This window comes from Anomaloglossus baeobatrachus, chromosome 5 (assembly GCF_048569485.1).
Source record: "Anomaloglossus baeobatrachus isolate aAnoBae1 chromosome 5, aAnoBae1.hap1, whole genome shotgun sequence".
Lineage (NCBI taxonomy): Eukaryota > Metazoa > Chordata > Amphibia > Anura > Aromobatidae > Anomaloglossus > Anomaloglossus baeobatrachus.
The window spans coordinates 235,104,996-235,126,038 of record NC_134357.1 but is presented as its reverse complement, the minus strand read 5'-3'; the positions used below and the strand labels follow the sequence as shown (position 1 = coordinate 235,126,038).

The 21,043-nt window shown below is 45.1% G+C and overlaps 1 protein-coding gene across 2 annotated transcripts; it reads left to right on the top strand.

The window, feature by feature from the left end:
- Nucleotides 1-6,170: 6,170 nt before the first annotated feature.
- LOC142309890 (uncharacterized) lies at nucleotides 6,171-20,802 on the top strand. Of its 2 annotated transcripts, none has more exons than XM_075347348.1 (5): nucleotides 6,171-6,284; nucleotides 11,863-11,939; nucleotides 15,678-15,736; nucleotides 15,814-15,913; nucleotides 17,458-20,802. In XM_075347348.1, exons 2-5 carry the CDS (start codon nucleotides 11,906-11,908, stop codon nucleotides 18,819-18,821), a joined length of 1,557 nt encoding a protein of 518 aa, XP_075203463.1. In that variant the 5' UTR covers nucleotides 6,171-6,284; nucleotides 11,863-11,905; the 3' UTR covers nucleotides 18,822-20,802. The 2 variants fall into 2 exon arrangements, with proteins under 2 accessions (XP_075203463.1, XP_075203464.1); XM_075347349.1 differs by having other exon boundaries at nucleotides 11,860-11,939.
- The last annotated feature ends 241 nt before the right edge of the window (nucleotides 20,803-21,043 follow it).

The following is a 21,043-nucleotide window of genomic DNA, read 5'->3' as shown; positions in this document are numbered from 1 at the left end:
CACTCACACACACCCGATCGCATACACTCACACACACCCGATCGCATACACTCACACACACCCACACACCCCCACCCGATCGCATACACTCACACCCACCCGATCGCATACACTCACACACACCCGATCGCATACACTCACACCCACCCGATCGCATACACTCACACACACCCGATCGCATACACTCACACACAAAGACACACACACTGACGATATTGCACATACGCGCTGATACTCACAACATCCGGGGATATCACATGCTTCTGGCCATGTGATCCCCCGGCAGGTCCTGGAAGCTCACAACAGCACAGTATCGCCGCCGAGAAGCAAGCGATATCCCAGGATGTTGTGAGTATGTGGATGCGATGTGATGTGTGAGGTGTGTGTGAGTGTGATCTGATTTGTGTGTGTGTGTGTGTGTGTGTGCTGTTATGTGTGTGTATGTTCCGCAGCTGCAGGACCTTGATGTGTGGATGCGATGTGATGTGTGTGTGAGGTGTGTGTGAGCCGGTGTACACTGGTAACTATGATACACATCGGGTAACTAAGGGACCTTAGTTACCCGATGTTTATAATGGTTACCAGCTTTCACGGCCTCCGTCAAGATCCCAGCATCGCAAGGTTATGTCTGGCGCTGCCGGGATCCTGACGGAGCCGGTGTAGAAGCAAGCGATATCCCAGCATGTTGTGATGTGTGAGGTGTGTGTGAGAGTGAGTGTGAGAGTGAGTGTGATCTGATGTGTGTGTGTACTCACCTGGGAATCGGAGCTCCGTGTCAGTTGGGCCAGAGCGAGCGTGCATTGCGTGAGGGGGGCGGGGCCTGCAGATAGCCAGGGCGAGAGGCCAATCCGTGTGGGGGGGCGGGGCCATGGCGAGCCCAGCGGCCAATCAGCTTTGTGTCACCGTAAGGACACAATTTCGGAGCATGACAGACAGACAGACAGATAGACAGACAGACAGATAGACAGACAGACAGACAGAATAAGGCAATTATATATATAGATACACTGCACAGTATCACTTCTCCTGTCCTGTATACTCCATATAATTCTCAAAAAGAAAAGGAAATATCCAGCTCACCAATCCCTATAGGAAGCAGCTTTGAACGCATGGTGCAAGAACGCTTGCGTGTCGGCAGCAGGTTCACATAGAAGACCTGTCCTGTAGACTGAGTGTAATTCTCAGTATTTGTATTATTCTGTATATATACACTGCATAGTACCACTTCTGTCCTGTATACTGGGTGTACGTCTCAGTATCTGTATTATTCTGTATATATACACTGCACAGTACTACTTGTCCTGTGCTGTATACTGGATGTAATTCTCAGTATTTGTATTATTCTGTATATATGTAATGCACAGTACCTCTTCTCCTAACCTATATACTGGGTGTAATTCTCAGTATCTGTATTATTCTGTATATACAGTTAGGTCCAGAAATATTTGGACAGTGACACAAGTTTTGTTATTTTAGCTGTTTACAAAAACATGTTCAGAAATACAATTATATATATAATATGGGCTGAAAGTGCACACTCCCAGCTGCAATATGAGAGTTTTCACATCCAAATCGGAGAAAGGGTTTAGGAATCATAGCTCTGTAATGCATAGCCTCCTCTTTTTCAAGGGACCAAAAGTAATTGGACAAGGGACTCTAAGGGCTGCAATTAACTCTGAAGGCGTCTCCCTCGTTAACCTGTAATCAATGAAGTAGTTAAAAGGTCTGGGGTTGATTACAGGTGTGTGGTTTTGCATTTGGAAGCTGTTGCTGTGACCAGACAACATGCGGTCTAAGGAACTCTCAATTGAGGTGAAGCAGAACATCCTGAGGCTGAAAAAAAAAGAAAAAATCCATCCGAGAGATAGCAGACATGCTTGGAGTAGCAGAATCAACAGTCGGGTACATTCTGAGAAAAAAGGAATTGACTGGTGAGCTTGGGAACTCAAAAAGGCCTGGGCGTCCACGGATGACAACAGTGGTGGATGATTGCCGCATACTTTCTTTGGTGAAGAAGAACCCGTTCACAACATCAACTAAAGTCCAGAACACTCTCAGTGAAGTAGGTGTATCTGTCTCTAAGTCAACAGTAAAGAGAAGACTCCATGAAAGTAAATACAAAGGGTTCACATCTAGATGCAAACCATTCATCAATTCCAAAAATAGACAGGCCAGAGTTAAATTTGCTGAAAAACACCTCATGAAGCCAGCTCAGTTCTGGAAAAGTATTCTATGGACAGATGAGACAAAGATCAACCTGTACCAGAATGATGGGATGAAAAAGGTTTGGAGAAGAAAGGGAACGGCACATGATCCAAGGCACACCACATCCTCTGTAAAACATGGTGGAGGCAACGTGATGGCATGGGCATGCATGGCTTTCAATGGCACTGGGTCACTTGTGTTTATTGATGACATAACAGCAGACAAGAGTAGCCGGATGAATTCTGAAGTGTACCGGGATATACTTTCAGCCCAGATTCAGCCAAATGCCGCAAAGTTGATCGGACGGGGCTTCATAGTACAGATGGACAATGACCCCAAGCATACAGCCAAAGCTACCCAGGAGTTCATGAGTGCAAAAAAGTGGAAGATTCTGCAATGGCCAAGTCAATCACCAGATCTTAACCCAATTGAGCATGCATTTCACTTGCTCAAATCCAGACTTAAGACGAAAAGACCCACAAACAAGCAAGACCTGAAGGCTGCGGCTGTAAAGGCCTGGCAAAGCATTAAGAAGGAGGAAACCCAGCGTTTGGTGATGTCCATGGGTTCCAGACTTAAGGCAGTGATTGCCTCCAAAGGATTCGCAACAAAATATTGAAAATAAAAATATTTTGTTTGGGTTTGGTTTATTTGTCCAAATACTTTTGACCTCCTAAAATGTGGAGTGTTTGTAAAGAAATGTGTACAATTCCTACAATTTCTATCAGATATTTTTGTTCAAACCTTCAAATTAAACGTTACAATCTGCACTTGAATTCTGTTGTAGAGGTTTCATTTCAAATCCAATGTGGTGGCATGCAGAGCCCAACTCGCGAAAATTGTGTCACTGTCCAAATATTTCTGGACCTAACTGTATGCACTGCACAGTACCACTTCTCCTGTCCTGTATACTGGGTGTAATTCTGAGTATCTGTACTATTCTGTATGTATACACTGCACAGTACCACTTCTCCCATCCTGTATACTTGTGTAATTCTCAAAATCTCACCCAATTCATATGCAGACCTCCCAAACTAGACGGTGCACGGGCAAAAAGGAGTCGGCAAACATCCACATAGCAGGGAAAAAGGAAGATGTCCAGCAATCAAGTCCAGGTTGTATTAAAAATAAAAATACTTTATTTTAATCCATATTAAAATACATCAGTCCATCCGGGAGTTAAGAAAATTCAATGAATAATTAATCCATTGGATTCTTTTTACTCCCGAATGGACTGAAGTATTTTAATATGGAATAAAATAAAGGATTTTTATTTTTAATACAACGTGGACGTGATTGCTGGACATCTTCCTTTTTCCCTGGGTGTAATTCTAAGTATCCCTATTATTCTGTATATATACACTGCACAGTATAACTTCTCCTGTCCTGTATACTGGGCGTAATTCTCAGTATCTGTATTATTCTGTGTATATATACACTGCACAGTACTCCTTCCCCTGTCCTGTATACTGGGTGTAATTCTCAGTATCTGTATTATTCTGTATATATACACTGCACAGTACCACTTCTCCTGTCCTGTATACTGGGTGTAATTCTCAGTATCTGTATTATTCTGTATATATACACTGCACAGTACCACTTTTCCTGTCCTGTATACTGGGTGTAATTCTAAGTATCCCTATTATTCTGTATATATACACTGCACAGTATCACTTCTCCTATCCTGTATAATGGGTGTAATTCTCAGTATCTGTATTATGCTGTATATTATGCTGTATATTATTATGTATATATACACTGCACAGTATCACTTCTCCTGTCCTGTATACTGGGTGTAATCTCCAGTATCTGTATTATTCTGTATATATACACTGCACAGTACTCCTTTCCCTGTACTGTATAACGGGTGTAATTCTCAATATCTGTATTATTCTGTATATATACACTGCACAGTATCACTTCTCCTGTCCTGTATACTGGGTGTAATCTCCAGTATCTGTATTATTCTGTATATATACACTGCACAGTACCACTTCTCCCAACCTGTATCTGTGTAATTCTCAGTGTCTGTATTATTCTGTATATATACACTGCACAGTACCACTTCTCCCAACCTGTATCTGTGTAATTCTCAGTGTCTGTATTATTCTGTATATATACACTGCACAGTACCACTTCTCCTGTCCTGTATCTGTGTAATTCTCAGTGTCTGTATTATTCTGTATATATACACGGCACAGTACCTCTTCTCCCAACCTGTATCTGTGTAATTCTCAGTGTCTGTATTATTCTGTATATATACACTGCACAGTACCACTTCTCCCAACCTGTATCTGTGTAATTCTCAGTGTCTGTATTATTCTGTATATATACACTGCACAGTACCACTTGTCCTGTCCTGTATCTGTGTAATTCTCAGTGTCTGTATTATTCTGTATATATACACTGCACAGTACCACTTCTCCTGTCCTGTATCTGTGTAATTCTCAGTGTCTGTATTATTCTGTATATATACACGGCACAGTACCTCTTCTCCTGTCCTGTGGTTAGACAGGTTGCATTGGATTCGGAAATGTCATTATTGATTTATTATTTTTTATGTTCCAATGGGCTAATAAAAATAAATCTTGAAAACCCTGTTTAAATTGGTTATTCCGAGTTTGGAAGTTATCACTTATCTTCTGGATTGGGGATGACTTTCCGTTCACTGTGGATCTGACTGCTGAGACCCCCACAATCACAAGAAAGGTAGCTTTGAAGAACACCATGTATATGGAGCTGTGGTTGATCATGCGCAAGGCTGTGCCATTAACATGAGGCTCTTCAAATAACTCCTTTAAGTGCGTGGTGGGCATGACCAAGTAAAATCAAAATTCAGCCTCTGGGACTAGTCATCCTAAGTGAGTGGGGTGGGGAGACGTTGGTGGGGACTGACCTCTGGGACTGTTCATCCTAGGTGAGTGGGGTGGGGAGAAGCCGGCAGGGACAGACCTCTGGGACTGGTCATGAGTGGGGTAGGGAGAGGCCGGTGGGGACAGACCTCTGGGACTGGTCATGAGTGGGGTGGGGAGAAGCCGGCAGGGACAGACCTCTGTGACTGGTCATGAGTGGGGTAGGGAGAGGCCGGTGGGGACAGACCTCTGGGACTGGTCATGAGTGGGGTAGGGAGAGGCCGGTGGGGACAGACCTCTGGGACTGGTCATGAGTGGGGTGGGGAGAAGCCGGCAGGGACAGACCTCTGTGACTCGTCATGAGTAGGGTAGGGAGAGGCCGGTGGGGACAGACCTCTGGGACTGGTCATGAGTGGGGTAGGGAGAGGCCGGTGGGGACAGACCTCTGGGACTGGTCATGAGTGGGGTAGGGAGAGGCCGGTGGGGACAGACCTCTGGGACTGGTCATGAGTGGGGTAGGGAGAGGCCGGTGGGGACAGACCTCTGGGACTGGTCATGAGTGGGGTAGGGAGAGGCCGGTGGGGACAGACCTCTGGGACTGGTCATGAGTGGGGTAGGGAGAGGCCGGTGGGGACAGACCTCTGGGACTGGTCATGAGTGGGGTGGGGAGAAGCCGGTGGGGACAGACCTCTGGGACTGGTCATCCCAGGTGAGTGGGGTGGGGAGAGACTTGAAGGACCGGTCATCCCAGTCACATTAATCTCAGCCCTGGCTATACAATATGTTGTCTCTGAAACATCCATATCTGTGATAATGGAGCTGCACTCCAATTGGTGCTGCTCCTGGTTATTGTTTTTTTTTAATCCAGTGCAGGTCCATCCTCCCTATTTAGTGCAGAGCTTGCTCTAGAAGCTGTGCTGTTTGTGAATGGCCGACACTGGCTGCACACGGAGAATTACCGGGAGAGCCTATCTGACGAGGTCGCCTACACATACTAGAACGGCCATTATGTGGCCAATGTGCAGTCTCCCCCCGCCCTGCAGAGTCTGGGGCGCTCGGCAATCTACAGCCTGACCTGCTGCGATTAATGACGTCACTACGAGAGCCCGGAAGGCTCAGCGCCTGTGCTTCCAGTAATGAATAGAAAGCGTTATGTTGTGGATCTCCTCCCTGCACAGTGCCGGGGTACACTGATCTGCGGGGGCCGCAGGAGAGCGCAGACAAGAAGTAATGCTCAAGGCCTCCTGATTCCCTCGTGTCATCCTATCATTTCATCTTACAGGTGGAGCAGGCTGTAGTGTCGTTCCTGAGCAGGAGATGCAAGCTATGGAGTCACCAGGAGGAACACAGCAGAGTCCTGTGTACAGGTGGAGCAGGCTGTAGTGTCCTCCCTGAGCAGGAGATGCAGGCTATGGAGTCACCAGGAGGAATACAGCAGTGTCCTGTGTACAGGTGGAGCAGGCTGTAGTGTCCTCCCTGAGCAGGAGATGCAGGCTATGGAGTCACCAGGAGGAATACAGCAGTGTCCTGTGTACAGGTGGAGCAGGCTGTAGTGTCCTCCCTGAGCAGGAGATGCAGGCTATGGAGTCACCAGGAGGAATACAGCAGTGTCCTGTGTACAGGTGGAGCAGGCTGTAGTGTCCTCCCTGAGCAGGAGATGCAGGCTATGGAGTCACCAGGAGGAATACAGCAGAGTCCTCTGTACAGGTGGAGCAGGCTGTAGTGTCCTCCCTGAGCAGGAGATGCAGGCTATGGAGTCACCAGGAGGAATACAGCAGTGTCCTGTGTACAGGTGGAGCAGGCTGTAGTGTCCTCCCTGAGCAGGAGATGCAGGCTATGGAGTCACCAGGAGGAATACAGCAGAGTCCTGTGTACAGGTGGAGCAGGCTGTAGTGTCCTCCCTGAGCAGGAGATGCAGGCTCTGGAGTCACCAGGAGGAATACAGCAGAGTCCTGTGTACAGGTGGAGCAGGCTGTAGTGTCCTCCCTGAGCAGGAGATGCAGGCTATGGAGTCACCAGGAGGAATACAGCAGTGTCCTCTGTACAGGTGGAGCAGGCTGTAATGTCCTCCCTGAGCAGGAGATGCAGGCTATGAAGTCACCAGGAGGAATACAGCAGAGTCCTGTGTACAGGTGGAGCAGGCTGTAGTGTCCTCCCTGAGCAGGAGATGCAGGCTATGGAGTCACCAGGAGGAATACAGCAGTGTCCTGTGTACAGGTGGAGCAGGCTGTAGTGTCCTCCCTGAGCAGGAGATGCAGGCTATGGAGTCACCAGGAGGAATACAGCAGTGTCCTGTGTACAGGTGGAGCAGGCTGTAGTGTCCTCCCTGAGCAGGAGATGCAGGCTATGGAGTCACCAGGAGGAATACAGCAGAGTCCTGTGTACAGGTGGAGCAGGCTGTAGTGTCCTCCCTGAGCAGGAGATGCAGGCTATGGAGTCACCAGGAGGAATACAGCAGTGTCCTGTTTACAGGTGGAGCAGGCTGTAATGTCCTCCCTGAGCAGGAGATGCAGGCTATGGAGTCACCAGGAGGAACACAGCAGAGTCCTGTGTACAGGTGGAGCAGGCTGTAGTGTCCTCCCTGAGCAGGAGATGCAGGCTATGGAGTCACCAGGAGGAATACAGCAGTGTCCTGTGTACAGGAGGAGAAGGCTGTGGTGTCCTCCCTGAGCAGGAGATGCAGGCTATGGAGTCACCAGGAGGAATACAGCAGAGTCCTGTGTACAGGTGGAGCAGGCTGTAGTGTCCTCCCTGAGCAGGAGATGCAGGCTCTGGAGTCACCAGGAGGAATACAGCAGTGTCCTGTGTACAGGTGGAGCAGGCTGTAGTGTCCTCCCTGAGCAGGAGATGCAGGCTATGGAGTCACCAGGAGGAATACAGCAGAGTCCTGTGTACAGATGGAGCAGGCTGTAGTGTCCTCCCTGAGCAGGAGATGCAGGCTATGGAGTCACCAGGAGGAATACAGCAGTGTCCTGTGTACAGGTGGAGCAGGCTGTAATGTCCTCCCTGAGCAGGAGATGCAGGCTATGGAGTCACCAGGAGGAATACAGCAGTGTCCTGTGTACAGGTGGAGCAGGCTGTAGTGTCCTCCCTGAGCAGGAGATGCAGGCTATGGAGTCACCAGGAGGAATACAGCAGAGTCCTGTGTACAGGTGGAGCAGGCTGTAGTGTCCTCCCTGAGCAGGAGATGCAGGCTATGGAGTCACCAGGAGGAATACAGCAGTGTCCTGTGTACAGGTGGAGCAGGCTGTAGTGTCCTCCCTGAGCAGGAGATGCAGGCTATGGAGTCACCAGGAGGAATACAGCAGAGTCCTGTGTACAGATGGAGCAGGCTGTAGTGTCCTCCCTGAGCAGGAGATGCAGGCTATGGAGTCACCAGGAGGAATACAGCAGTGTCCTGTGTACAGGTGGAGCAGGCTGTAATGTCCTCCCTGAGCAGGAGATGCAGGCTATGGAGTCACCAGGAGGAATACAGCAGTGTCCTGTGTACAGGTGGAGCAGGCTGTAATGTCCTCCCTGAGCAGGAGATGCAGGCTATGGAGTCACCAGGAGGAATACAGCAGAGTCCTGTGTACAGATGGAGCAGGCTGTAGTGTCCTCCCTGAGCAGGAGATGCAGGCTATGGAGTCACCAGGAGGAATACAGCAGTGTCCTGTGTACAGGTGGAGCAGGCTGTAATGTCCTCCCTGAGCAGGAGATGCAGGCTATGGAGTCACCAGGAGGAATACAGCAGTGTCCTGTGTACAGGAGGAGAAGGCTGTGGTGTGCTGCCTAGTCACCGACATACAGGAGTCCTGTCTGGGTAGGCTCCAGCCAGTGTTCAGCTTTGGGCATCATAATCCTGAGAATTTGGTGCCCCAATTGTTCATTCTCAATAAAGGGGTTCTGCTCTATATAGACGACTCATATTAGATAAAGTAGCCCCCCTTGTAGAATGAAAGCACCACATACTCCACTCCTGCACTGATCCTGCCCAGTGACATCTGCACATGACATTACGCCGTGTCCACGACATCACGGAGCATCGCCAGTGCAGGAACATAGGGAGCACAACACATTAAAGGGGTCGACCTCACGGAGCATCGCCAGTGCAGGAACATAGGGAGCACAACACCTTAAAGGGGTCGACATCACGGAGCATCGCCAGTGTAGGAACATAGGGAGCACAACACTTTAAAGGGGTCGACATCACGGAGCATCGCCAGTGCAGGAACATAGGGAGCACAACACTTTAAAGGGGTCGACATCACAGAACATCGCCAGTGTAGGAACATAGGGAGCACAACACTTTAAAGGGGTCGACATCACGGAGCATCGCCAGTGCAGGAACATAGGGAGCACAACACTTTAAAGGGGTCGACATCACGGAGCATCGCCAGTGCAGGAACATAGGGAGCACAACACCTTAAAGGGGTCGACATCACAGAACATCGCCAGTGTAGGAACATAGGGAGCACAACACTTTAAAGGGGTTGACATCACGGAGCATCGCCAGTGCAGGAACATAGGGAGCACAACACCTTAAAGGGGTCGACATCACGGAGCATCGCCAGTGCAGGAACATAGGGAGCACAACACTTTAAAGGGGTCGACATCACGGAGCATCGCCAGTGCAGGAATATAGGGAGCACAACACCTTAAAGGGGTCGACATCACGGAGCATCGCCAGTGCAGGAATATAGGGAGTACAACACCTTAAAGGGGTCGACATCACGGAGCATCGCCAGTGCAGGAATATAGGGAGCACAACACCTTAAAGGGGTCGACATCACGGAGCATCGCCAGTGCAGGAATATAGGGAGTACAACACCTTAAAGGGGTCGACATCACGGAGCATCGCCAGTGCAGGAATATAGGGAGCACAACACCTTAAAGGGGTCGACATCACGGAGCATCGCCAGTGCAGGAACATAGGGAGCACAACACCTTAAAGGGGTCGACATCACGGAGCATCGCCAGTGCAGGAACATAGGGAGCACACCACCTTAAAGAGGTCGACATCACGGAGCATTGCCAGTGCAGGAACATAGGGAGCACACCACCTTAAAGAGGTCGACATCACGGAGCATCGCCAGTGCAGGAACATAGGGAGCAAAACACCTTAAAGGGGTCGACATTACAGAGCATCGCCAGTGTAGGAACATAGGGAGCACAACACCTTAAAGGGGTAAGACATTACAGAGCATCGCCAGTGCAGGAACATAGGGAGCACAACACCTTAAAGGGGTCGACATTACAGAGCATCGCCAGTGTAGGAACATAGGGAGCACAACACCTTAAAGGGGTAAGACATTACAGAGCATCGCCAGTGCAGGAACATAGGGAGCACAACACCTTAAAGGGGTTTTTCCATAAACAAAGTTAATTTTAATAATATATAAAGTATACCGCGCTAACTAAATGGGAGGGGATCCAGGGTAAGTTGTTATGCCTAGTTTAAAATGTATGGATGTGGAAACAAAGGGGATAGCCGAGATTTACTATTTTAAAAAACGTGTTTTATATTCAAATAAAAAAAGTCATAAGACAATACACTGATTGAGGAACCCAGACCGGGATCTGACACTAGCTCGATCTGCATGGGACCTGTCAAAAATGGAAACCACCCAAGAGTGAGTGTAAAATAAATGTTCCTGTCCTACCAAAAATAGGAGGGGTCTATATTGAACAGTTTTTACCTGAAGGGTAAGGTGGTGAGGAAGAAGAAAGTTCCAGAGGAAGCACCTGTCAATAAAAGGTGTGTAAATTAGTCTATAGTGCTGGAAAATGCAACGTGTTGTATCTTTAAAAAGGCAACATACCGGTGGGTACCTTGTGCAGAACACAATGGGACTTTGGCTTGCAATTTGAGCAATAAAGATGTTAAGTGTACCCTGAAATAAATAAGGGCACAATGGTAATTCTAGGTTATGCATAGTGATAGCACAGATAGTAATCCTGCTGGTGGTGAGTACAGATACCTGATGTGGTATTCGTCATGTGTGTGTCCTTGCAGGGGGTAATAGGGATAGATATTTAGAGAATTGTTGCCCAGATCTGGAATGCAGATAAAAAATAACACATAAAAAATGGTGTTCAAAGAACTATTCTGCATTCTGCAGGGTAGAAGGCTTACCTGTCTGGATGCTAGATGATTACCCTTATGGGCTTGCGAGCTTGTAGCCTGTACGGTCAGACACAACCATTACACAGTACATAGCAGGGGAACATGTATAAAATCTCAGCGATTTGTTGATTAAAAGGAACTTTGTGGGAAAACCCCTTCAAGGAATCCACTACTACCTTAGATTATAGGCATAAAGACTGTGAGCAGAATAGGATTGACTGAATAGATTTGCTAGGAGTAACAGAACTTGGGCTGGTGCAGTAAGGGACATTTAGAGGGCTAAGACACCTAGGAGCAGCAGGGCAACCAATAGCCATAGCTCTGAGGGGCAACAGATTGACCAGAAGCCTGGGGAAAGCAGCATACCGGCTGTGTAGACTGACTGGAGAAAGAATTGGTGATGCCAAGTCTGTTTCAATCTCTAAACTGCCAGTCCATCTTCTGTCAACCATTTCACCTTCTTCACTACTACAATACCTGGACTTCAGAAAAGAGGAAAAATTCTACAACGCAAGGTCCACTAGGTCTTCATGAAAGCTGGCTGAGCAATAATTATATAATAGGACAACAGCCTGTAAAGTAGTTCTCTTTCACAATGTGAAAAATATAATACGTACTCAGTAATCCTCTCATTACATATATTTTTATATTATAAATGCTAATGTCACTGCTGTTGCTCTCTTTTTTTCCATGGAGAAGTTGATTGTAATCTGAAGTCAAGAAGGATCTTTAGAAGAACTTCATGATGGAGAAACACCAGCCTTTCACATCATTGGGTATGAGGAGACTTTCATTGATAGTAAAGGAGAGAACATTATTGTTTGGTCTGATAGGAATTAAGAAAAACTTTTTTTCTCTTTCCTAGCCTTATTACTTCTCTCTTGCATCCCACCACTACCCATAATGTGCATTTGGAAACTAGGTTACGTTTGATGATGCAGCATTGTAGCATTACATACAAGAAACCTTCCTGAAACTATGGTTTTTTGGAGACTTTCATGAGCACCTTTGGACATTTGCTGACTTTTACGGGAGTCCTAGCAGTTTATCCGTTTTCCTTGAGCTTTGCCAATGTTTTAGGAGAGTTACAAGTTTGCATTAACTTTTTTGGGCAACCATTCTTCTTATCAGACCAAATGATGAAATCTACAATTATTGTCTATATATGTGTAAGTCTAAAGGTTTTCTGACAATCAAATATATCAAAAATATCATAAAATAATGAGCTAAACTCATTAACCAATAACGCAATCAGAAACAAAGTTTCAGAAAATGAGTATAAAAGCTCTTAATTTATTGTACATTAATTAAAATAAAAAATACAATACAGTATTATATAAAAAAGCAAGATTGCCAATTCGTCAAGTCTGTAAGCTGTAATATACCTGCACTTAAAGGGAACCTGTCATCAGAAATTTAGCTTAAAACCTAAAAGTTTTCCCCTCTGCAGCTCCTGGGCTGCATTCTAGCAAGGTTTCTATACTTTTTGTGGCCCCTTTTAAACCAAATTAAATACTTTATAAAGTTGTACCTTTTGCTATGCAAATTCTTGTAAATTATCCATGGGGGCGGGCTGCCTGGTGTCCGTTACTGTCCTCCTGCCGATTTACGCCGCCCCCAACGCTGAATTTCATACCTCAGGACGCCGCCCCTGGGTGCCCGATGTCCCGCGCATGCGCTGTGGGACTGTGCAGTGTGTGCACGTGTGACCGCTGGAGACATTTTGCGCAGGCACAAGGTTATGGGCGGCACTGTGATTTTTCCTCAGCAAGTGCCGCCCATAACCTCGTGACCGCACTTTCCCCTCTGCCTCCAGCGTTCTGCGCAAGCGCTTGCTGGCCAGATGACCCGACGTCACCTCTTTCCCATCTTGCCCTGCTGCAGGGTAAGATGGGAAGGAGGTGACGTTGGGTCACCTGGCCAGCGTGCGCTTGCGCAGAACACTGGAGGCAGTGGGGACAGCGTGTCCACGAGATTATGGGCTGGCACTTGCGATGCAATCACAGCGCCGCCCATAACTCATGCCTGTGACCACGTCACCAGCGATCCTGGTGTGGGCGGCACCTCGGGCGCAGGTGGCGGCGTCCTGATGTACGAAATGGAGCGTGGGGGGACGGCGTCAATGTGCAGGAGGGACAGCAACGGACGCAAGAGAGCCCGCCCCCCATGGAGAATTTACAAGATTTTCATACCAAAAGGTACAAGTTTATAAAGTATTTAATTTGGTTTAAAAGGGGCCACAAAAAGTACAGGAACCTTGCTAGAATGCAGCCCAGGAGCTGCAGAGGGGGAAACTTTTAGGTTTAAAGCTAAATTTCTGATGACAGGTTCCCTTTAACACTATAAGTCCCAGAAATTTCGAGCTCCCCCCTGAAGTCCCGAAAGAGGGTCAAATGACCAAATACAATAAACTGAATAGAACTAACTAGAAACTAAATGGCTAAACTCAATGGAAAACAACAACCTCCTGTGGTGCGACAGTAATGGCCTTAATTACAGAACAAAAGTCGGTGATTATAGGATGTTAGCTAAAATCCTTCAGGTCATTCGACCCGTCTCTGGGTTCCAAAGGTAGAAATGTTAAATGACCACTCTCTAGGACTTCTAGTGTTAAAAAATCTGTAAGTTTTATTCATTATATGTATAGAACCACAAAGAATTTTATTTTGTTCCAAAATTGAACTCTAATACCATCTAGTGGTAGAAAAAAATTATCACATATAAAATATACAAAATGTCACATAAATTACCGTATTTTTCGGACCATAAGACGCACTTTTTTTCCCCCAAATGTTGGGGGAAAGTTGGGGGTGCGTCTTATGGTCTGACTGTGGCTGCGGGGAATGAGGTGCTGCGGTGGAGCGAGTCATCGGGGGCACGAGCAGGCTGTAGCAGCCTGCTGTGACCACGTGGGCCCACTCATTACATATGCACGCCCATCCTCCCACCCATCTCTCAGTGCTGAAGCCGGCACTGACAGGTGGGCGGGAGGACGAGCGGGGACGCGCGCATAGTAAAGAGCCGGTCCGCATGATCACCCCTGGCAATTACAGCCTGGAGTGATCATGTGCGGCTGTATTCACTGCCCCCCGCGCGTCATGATCAGCGCGGGGTGCAGTGAATCAGTACACTCACCCGTCCCCGTGTGTGGAGCCGTCCCCCTGCTGCACGCGATGTCTTCCTGTCTGTGCCGGTCAGCTGATCTGTGCTGGTCAGCTGACCGGCACAGACAGGAAGACATCGCGTGCTGCAGGGGAACGGCTCCACACACAGGTCAGCGGCGCAGAGAGGAAGATGATCGGCTGCAGGGAGTGAGGAACAGGTGAGTATAAACGTTTATTTTTTTTTTCTCTGTGCTATAGGATACAGGCCATATACCAGGATGGTATATGAGCACGATGGGGGCATATAGCAGGATGGGAGTATATGAGCAGGATGGATGGGGGGTCTATGAACAGGATGGGGGGTCTATGAACAGGATGGGGGGTATATGAACAGGATGGGGGGTATATGAACAGGATGGGAGTATATGAACAGGATAGATGGGGGGTATATGAACAGGATGGGGGTATATGAACAGGATGGGGGTATATGAACAGGATGGGGGTATATGAGCAGGATGGATGGGGGGTATATGAACAGGATGGGGGTATATGAACAGGATGGGGGTATATGAACAGGATGGGGGTATATGAACAGGATGGGGGTATATGAACAGGATGGGGGAATATGAGCAGGATGGATGGAGGGTATATGAGCAGGATGGATGGAGGGTATATCAATAGGATGGGGGTATATGAACAGGATGGGGGTATATGAGCAGGAGGGGGGTATATGAGCAGGATCATATACAAGGCAGGAGGATCATTACCAGGATGGGGTACCTTAGTAGAGAATTTGGGGACATTACCCCCATAACAGTGTCAGCAGCAGATCCTCGCCCCATAACAGTGTGTCATGACCACATTTTTTTGCTTAAAGTTTTATTTTCCTACTTTCCTCCTCTAAAACCAGGGTGCGTCTTATAGTCCGGTGCGTCTTATAGTCCGAAAAATACGGTATAAAAATACGTTTTTTAATATTATATAGGAAAGAACTTGCGTAGTGCAAAAAGATGTTAAGTAAAAGGTAATATACCTGCACTAAACATAAAATTCAGCAAGCATTTTAGTACTTAAATACAGCAACATTGAGATAAACTTACTTAGTGCAGAGCGGTATTCGGTCAGACCCTGTTGCCTCGACACTTGTTTCGTGCTACAACTTCATCAGACTTAATGAATTGGCAATCTTGCTTTTTGATATAATATTGTATTGTTTTGTTTTGTATTTTAATTAATGTACAATAAATTAAGAGCTTTTATACTCATTTTTTGAAACTTTGTTTCTGATTGCGTTATAGGTTTTCTGACTTAGTTGTTAAAGACTCTATTACTTAGTGGCTGCAAATAGAATTGTAGTAAACACAAAACGGATATTGGAAACTAAATGAAATTATTGTGTGCTTTGTGCAGATGGCTCACCTGAAGGAAGTCCAAGTCCCCTTTCTTCCCGGAATTTTACAGACGATCAGGTAGATGAAATTAAACAATTGTATACTATAAATATTGTATACTGCAAATATTAATGATTTATGTAATTGAAAATTAGGATGATAGTCTTCTGAGTTTGCTAAACATTGTTAAAGAGGAAGAAACTGAGATTCCTGTGACCATAAAAGAAGATGAAGGAACTACAGATATCAGTGCAGGTGAGTAACAACCCTGAATGTGGTATTCCCATGTTGTAATGGGCTGCATAATGTCTCAGACCGCTGCTGATCCTGAGAACTCATTCAGATGAATGCTACTTTTTTTTTTTTTTTGCTGGTGCCCAGATTCACCATTGTGTATGAAAAAAATGGTTTGCAGGGATCTTAACACTGCTGGCAGACAGATAACATTATTGCTTATCTTATGCCAACACATTTATTGTTAAATCTTAAAAATAAAAAAGTTGTATATTTTGGGGGGGTTCTCTTTAAAACACTTGTTTTTCTACACCCATTTATGTTACTGCAATATAATAAGGAAAGTAGGTGCCCAGTGGGGAGTGTCAGTAGCCATTTGTCCCTTTTAAGGGATTCTTCATGCAACCTTTTTTGGTGGCAATTGTAATATTTTGTACATCTGTACTATCTAGATCCTGCGGCCACATGTGGCTCTCAATGCTAGGCATAAAGAAAAATCGCACTCGCTGAATGACCATTTTATTAATTTGTTGGTTTATTGCTGGCCTGCTGAGGCAGCCTGATGGTCTGGAATACTAAAAGTACAACTAAATGTGGAACTTGTATGACGCTTGCTTTTCCAGTATCTTCACTCAATTAAAATCTGGTCAAGTAGCTAATATAGGAAGATACCAGTGAGATCTTTAAGGGCCCGTGCTGACGATAAGTATTAGCAGCATTTTGGACACAGCGGGTTTTTGGTGCCTCCAAAACATTGTGTTGTATAGTACAAGCACAGTGGATGGGATTTATAGGAATCCCATGCTCGCTTCTTTTTAATGCTGCGTAAACTGCCCTGCAGCACGGGTTTCCAAGATGCAGTATGTCAATTTATTCTTGTGGAGACGCAAGCGTTCTGAGCAGGAGAACTCAAGAAACAAACGTAGGAGAGTTGTGCTCTAATATACACAATCACCACACAGACAGTCTTTTATATCAAACAATAGAAAAAAAGGAATTTTTGTAATCAAAAAAGACACAACCACATTTTATAAACACGTAAAAACATTGCAAAAAGAATTGACAATCATCCTATAACATTCATAGGGTAGGACAGGATATAATATCAAAGCTCACTAGTTGTAGGCAATAACAAAAGAGTACCATACCATTTCACTTGGGAGCCAAACAAACAATATATTAATATGAGAAAATCTACAATAATCCTAAAAGGACAATAAAAGACCAGTGCCCTGGTCTGAGCAGGAGAACACAGTGAAAATATGCTCTGGCCAGAATCCTGATCATGGGCACGGATGCTGCGTTCTCCTGCACAGGACATTAGTGTGTCCAGAAGAGAAAACCCATTGCATACAGAACAGTGGCACTCCGAATTGTGGGCACAAATGCTGTGCTCTCCTGCACAGTACACTAGCATCTCCGCAAGAGAAATTCCGCCAGGTAGCCTGATCGTGGGCATGTACCCTAATAGATAGTCTGTGCCTCTACTATAGTGACTTATGTAGCCAGAACAAATTTTCAGATTCTCCATACTTTTCTATAAATGTATCTTGTATTTCTAACAGAACATCAGGAGGACAGCAGGAGCTTCTCGGACAGCCAGGATTCTGACATTATAAATTGTAAGATAAAAGATGAAGACTTCATGCAATACTCACATTCAATGCTTCAGGGCACGGATCTCTCAGATCAAGTTGACTATGATATTGTGTATACCGGGGGTAAAATGTTTCCGTGCACAGAGTGTGATAAATGTTTTACCCAGCATGCGGCACTTATTAGGCATCAGAGAAGTCACACAGGGGAGAAGCCCTTTCCGTGCTCTGAATGTGGCAAATCCTTCACACGTAAATCAATCCTTGTGGAGCATCAGAGGATACATACAGGGGAAAAGCCATTTTCTTGTGCTGAATGTGGTAGACGGTTTACTCAGAAGTCCAGCTTTGCTGTGCACCAGCGCATCCATACAAGGGAAGAGTCCTTTATTTGTTCTCATTGCGGGAAAGGTTTTATAGAGAAGCTAAATAGTTACACACGTGGAGAAGAGATTTCCTGCTTAAATTGCAGGGAGAAAAGTAAACAGAAGCTAGATGCTATGCAGCTGGAGATGGATAACAAACCGTTCACATGTCCTGACTGTGGCAAATGTTTTGCTAACAAATCAAACCTTAACATACATGAGAAAATCCACAAAGGCGACAAGCCTTATCCCTGTTCTGAGTGTAAAAAATGTTTTTCACGGAAGTCAGTTCTTGTTGAACACCAGAGGATCCACACAGGGGAAAAGCCATTTACATGTTCTAAGTGTTGGAAGTCTTTCACTCAGAGATCAGGACTTGTCATGCATCAAAAGGTACGCTCATATGAGAAGGTTGTTTCATGTTCAGATTGTGGAAAACAGTTCACACAGGCATCAAACTGTGAAGAAACAGAAGAGCCCATGTCTTGTCCAGAGTGCCGAGAGCCAGATATTGATGGACATTCTGCAGATGAACCCCTAATATCTCATACATGTTCAGAGAGCATGAATTGCGAAAAGTCAGACTGTGCTGCAAAGCACCAGACTCCTGCCCGTGAGGAATCCTTTCATTGTTCTCGGTGTTGGAAGTCCTTTATGTACAGATCAGGGCTCATGAAGCATGAGATTATTCACACAGACGAAAAGCCATTTTCATGTTATGATTGTGGCAAATGTTTTAACCAAAAAACTAATCTCCTTCACCATCTTACCATACATACCGGCGAAAGACCTTACATGTGTTTAGATTGTGGCAAAAGTTTCCGACTGAAAGCTAGTTTCCTTGCACATCAGAGAGTTCACTCAGGGGAGAAGCCCTATTCATGTCCTGATTGTGGCAAGTCTTTCACTCAAAAATCAAATCTTCTCAGACACAAAGTTCTCCACACAACAGCTGATACCATAAAATAGGCTGAAAGTGATCTGAATTTAGTTTTTAATTAAACTACAGTGCTATGCGAAAGTATTCGGCCTCCTTGAATTTGTCAACCTTTACCCACATTTCAGGATTCAAACCTACAGATAAAAAAAATTTAAATTAATGGTGAAGAATCAACAACAAGTGGGACTCAATTGTGAACTTGAACAAAAATCTTTGCTTATTTTAAACTTTTTTTAAAAATAAAAAACTGAAAAGTGGGGCGTGCAATATTATTTGTCCCCTTTTACTTTCAGTGCAGCAAACTCACTCCAGAAGTTCACTGAGGATCTCTGAATGATCCAAAGTTGTCCTAAATGACTGATGATGATAAATATAATCCACCTCTGTGTAATCAAGTCTCCGTATAAATGTACCTGCTCTGTGATAGTCTCAGTGTTCTGTTTAAAGCGCAGAGAACATCATGAAGACCAAGGAAAATAACAGGCAGGTCCATGATACTGTTGTGGAGAGGTTTAAAGCTGGATTTCCACAACTTTAAACATCCCAAGGAGCACTGTGCAAGCAACTATATTGAAATGGAAGGATTATCATACCACTGCAAATCTACCAAGACCCGGCCATTCCTCAAAACTTTCATCTCAAACAAGGAGAAGACTGATCAGAGATGCAGCCAAGAGGCCCATGATCACTCTGGATGAACTGCAGAGATCTACAGCTGAGGTGGGAGAGTCTGTCTATACGACAACAATCAGTCGTACACTGCACAAATCTGGTCTTTATGGAAGAGCGGCAAGAAGAAAGCCATTTCTCAAAGATATCCATAAAAAGTGTTGTTTACAGTTTGCCACAAGCCACCTGGGAGACACACCAAACATGTGGAAGAAGGTGCTCTGGTCAGGTGAAACCAAAATCAAACTTTTTGGGAACAATGCCAAACGATATGTTTGGCGTAAAAGGAACACACCATCCTCACTGTCTAACATGGTGGTGGCAGCATCATAGTTTGGGCCTGCTTTTCTTCAGTAGGGACAGGGAAGATGGTTAAAATTGATGGGAAGATGGATGGAGCCAAATACAGGACCATTCTTGAAGAAAACCTGTTGGAGTCTGCAAAAAACCTGAGACTGGGACGGAGATTTGTCTTCCAACAAGACACTGATCCCAAGCATAAAGCAAAATCTACAATGGAATGGTTCACAAATAAACGTATCCAGGTGTTAGAATGGCCAAGTCAAAGTCCAGACCTGAATCCAATCGAGAATCTGTGGAAAGAGCTGAAAACTGCTGTTAACAAACGCTCTCCATCCAACCTCACTCAGCTCCAGCTACTTGCAAAGAAAGAATGGGCAAGAATTTCAGTCTCTCGATGTGCAAAACTGATAGACACATACCCCAAGTGACTTGCAGCTGTAATCGCAGCAAAAGGTGGCGCTACAAAGTATTAACGTAAAGCGGACGAATACTATTGCACGAACCAATTTTAAGCTTTTTATTTTTTATAAATGTTTAAAATAAACAATACATTTTGTTCAACTTCACAATTGTGTCCCACTTGTTGTTGATTCTTCACCATTAATTTAAAATTTTTTATCTTTGTTTGAAGCCTGAAATGTGGGTAAAGGTTGACATATTCAAGGGGGCCAAATACTTTCGCAAGGCGCTGTATCATTATCGGAGATTTTTTTTTTTTAATATCAAGCTTCTTATGCTCTTGGTTTTCTTTTATTTGAATGTATTTGTACTCTGATCAACCATAAATAATACAAAAAATAAGTTTGCTTCATTATTGAAAAAATGTACAAATGTCACACTTTCAATAACTAGAAGAAAAGTTAGAGCCATTGCAACAATATGGTTAGCCATTATGTTGATTGGCCCTTTAGTATCAGATCCTTGAGTATTATTCAAAGTAAGTGCATTACTTAGATAATGACAGAAAGTAACATGTATAAGAGCAGTAATTAGCAGAGAACTGAGTAAATTTATTAATGGTGCACAAGGAAAGCCCAAGACCAGAAATTTCATACAACTACTTTTGTCCTGTACATCTAGTTGCATCTTGTATGAAAGGTTCCTTTATTAAATTCCACATACAGTGAGGAAAAGAAGTATTTGATACACTGCTGATTTTGCAAGTTTTCCCACCTACAAAGAATGGAGAGGTCTGTAATTTTGAAATAAGTATTTGTTCACCTACCAGCCAACAGGAATTCTGGCTCTCACAGACCTTGTATTTTTTCTTTAAGAAGCC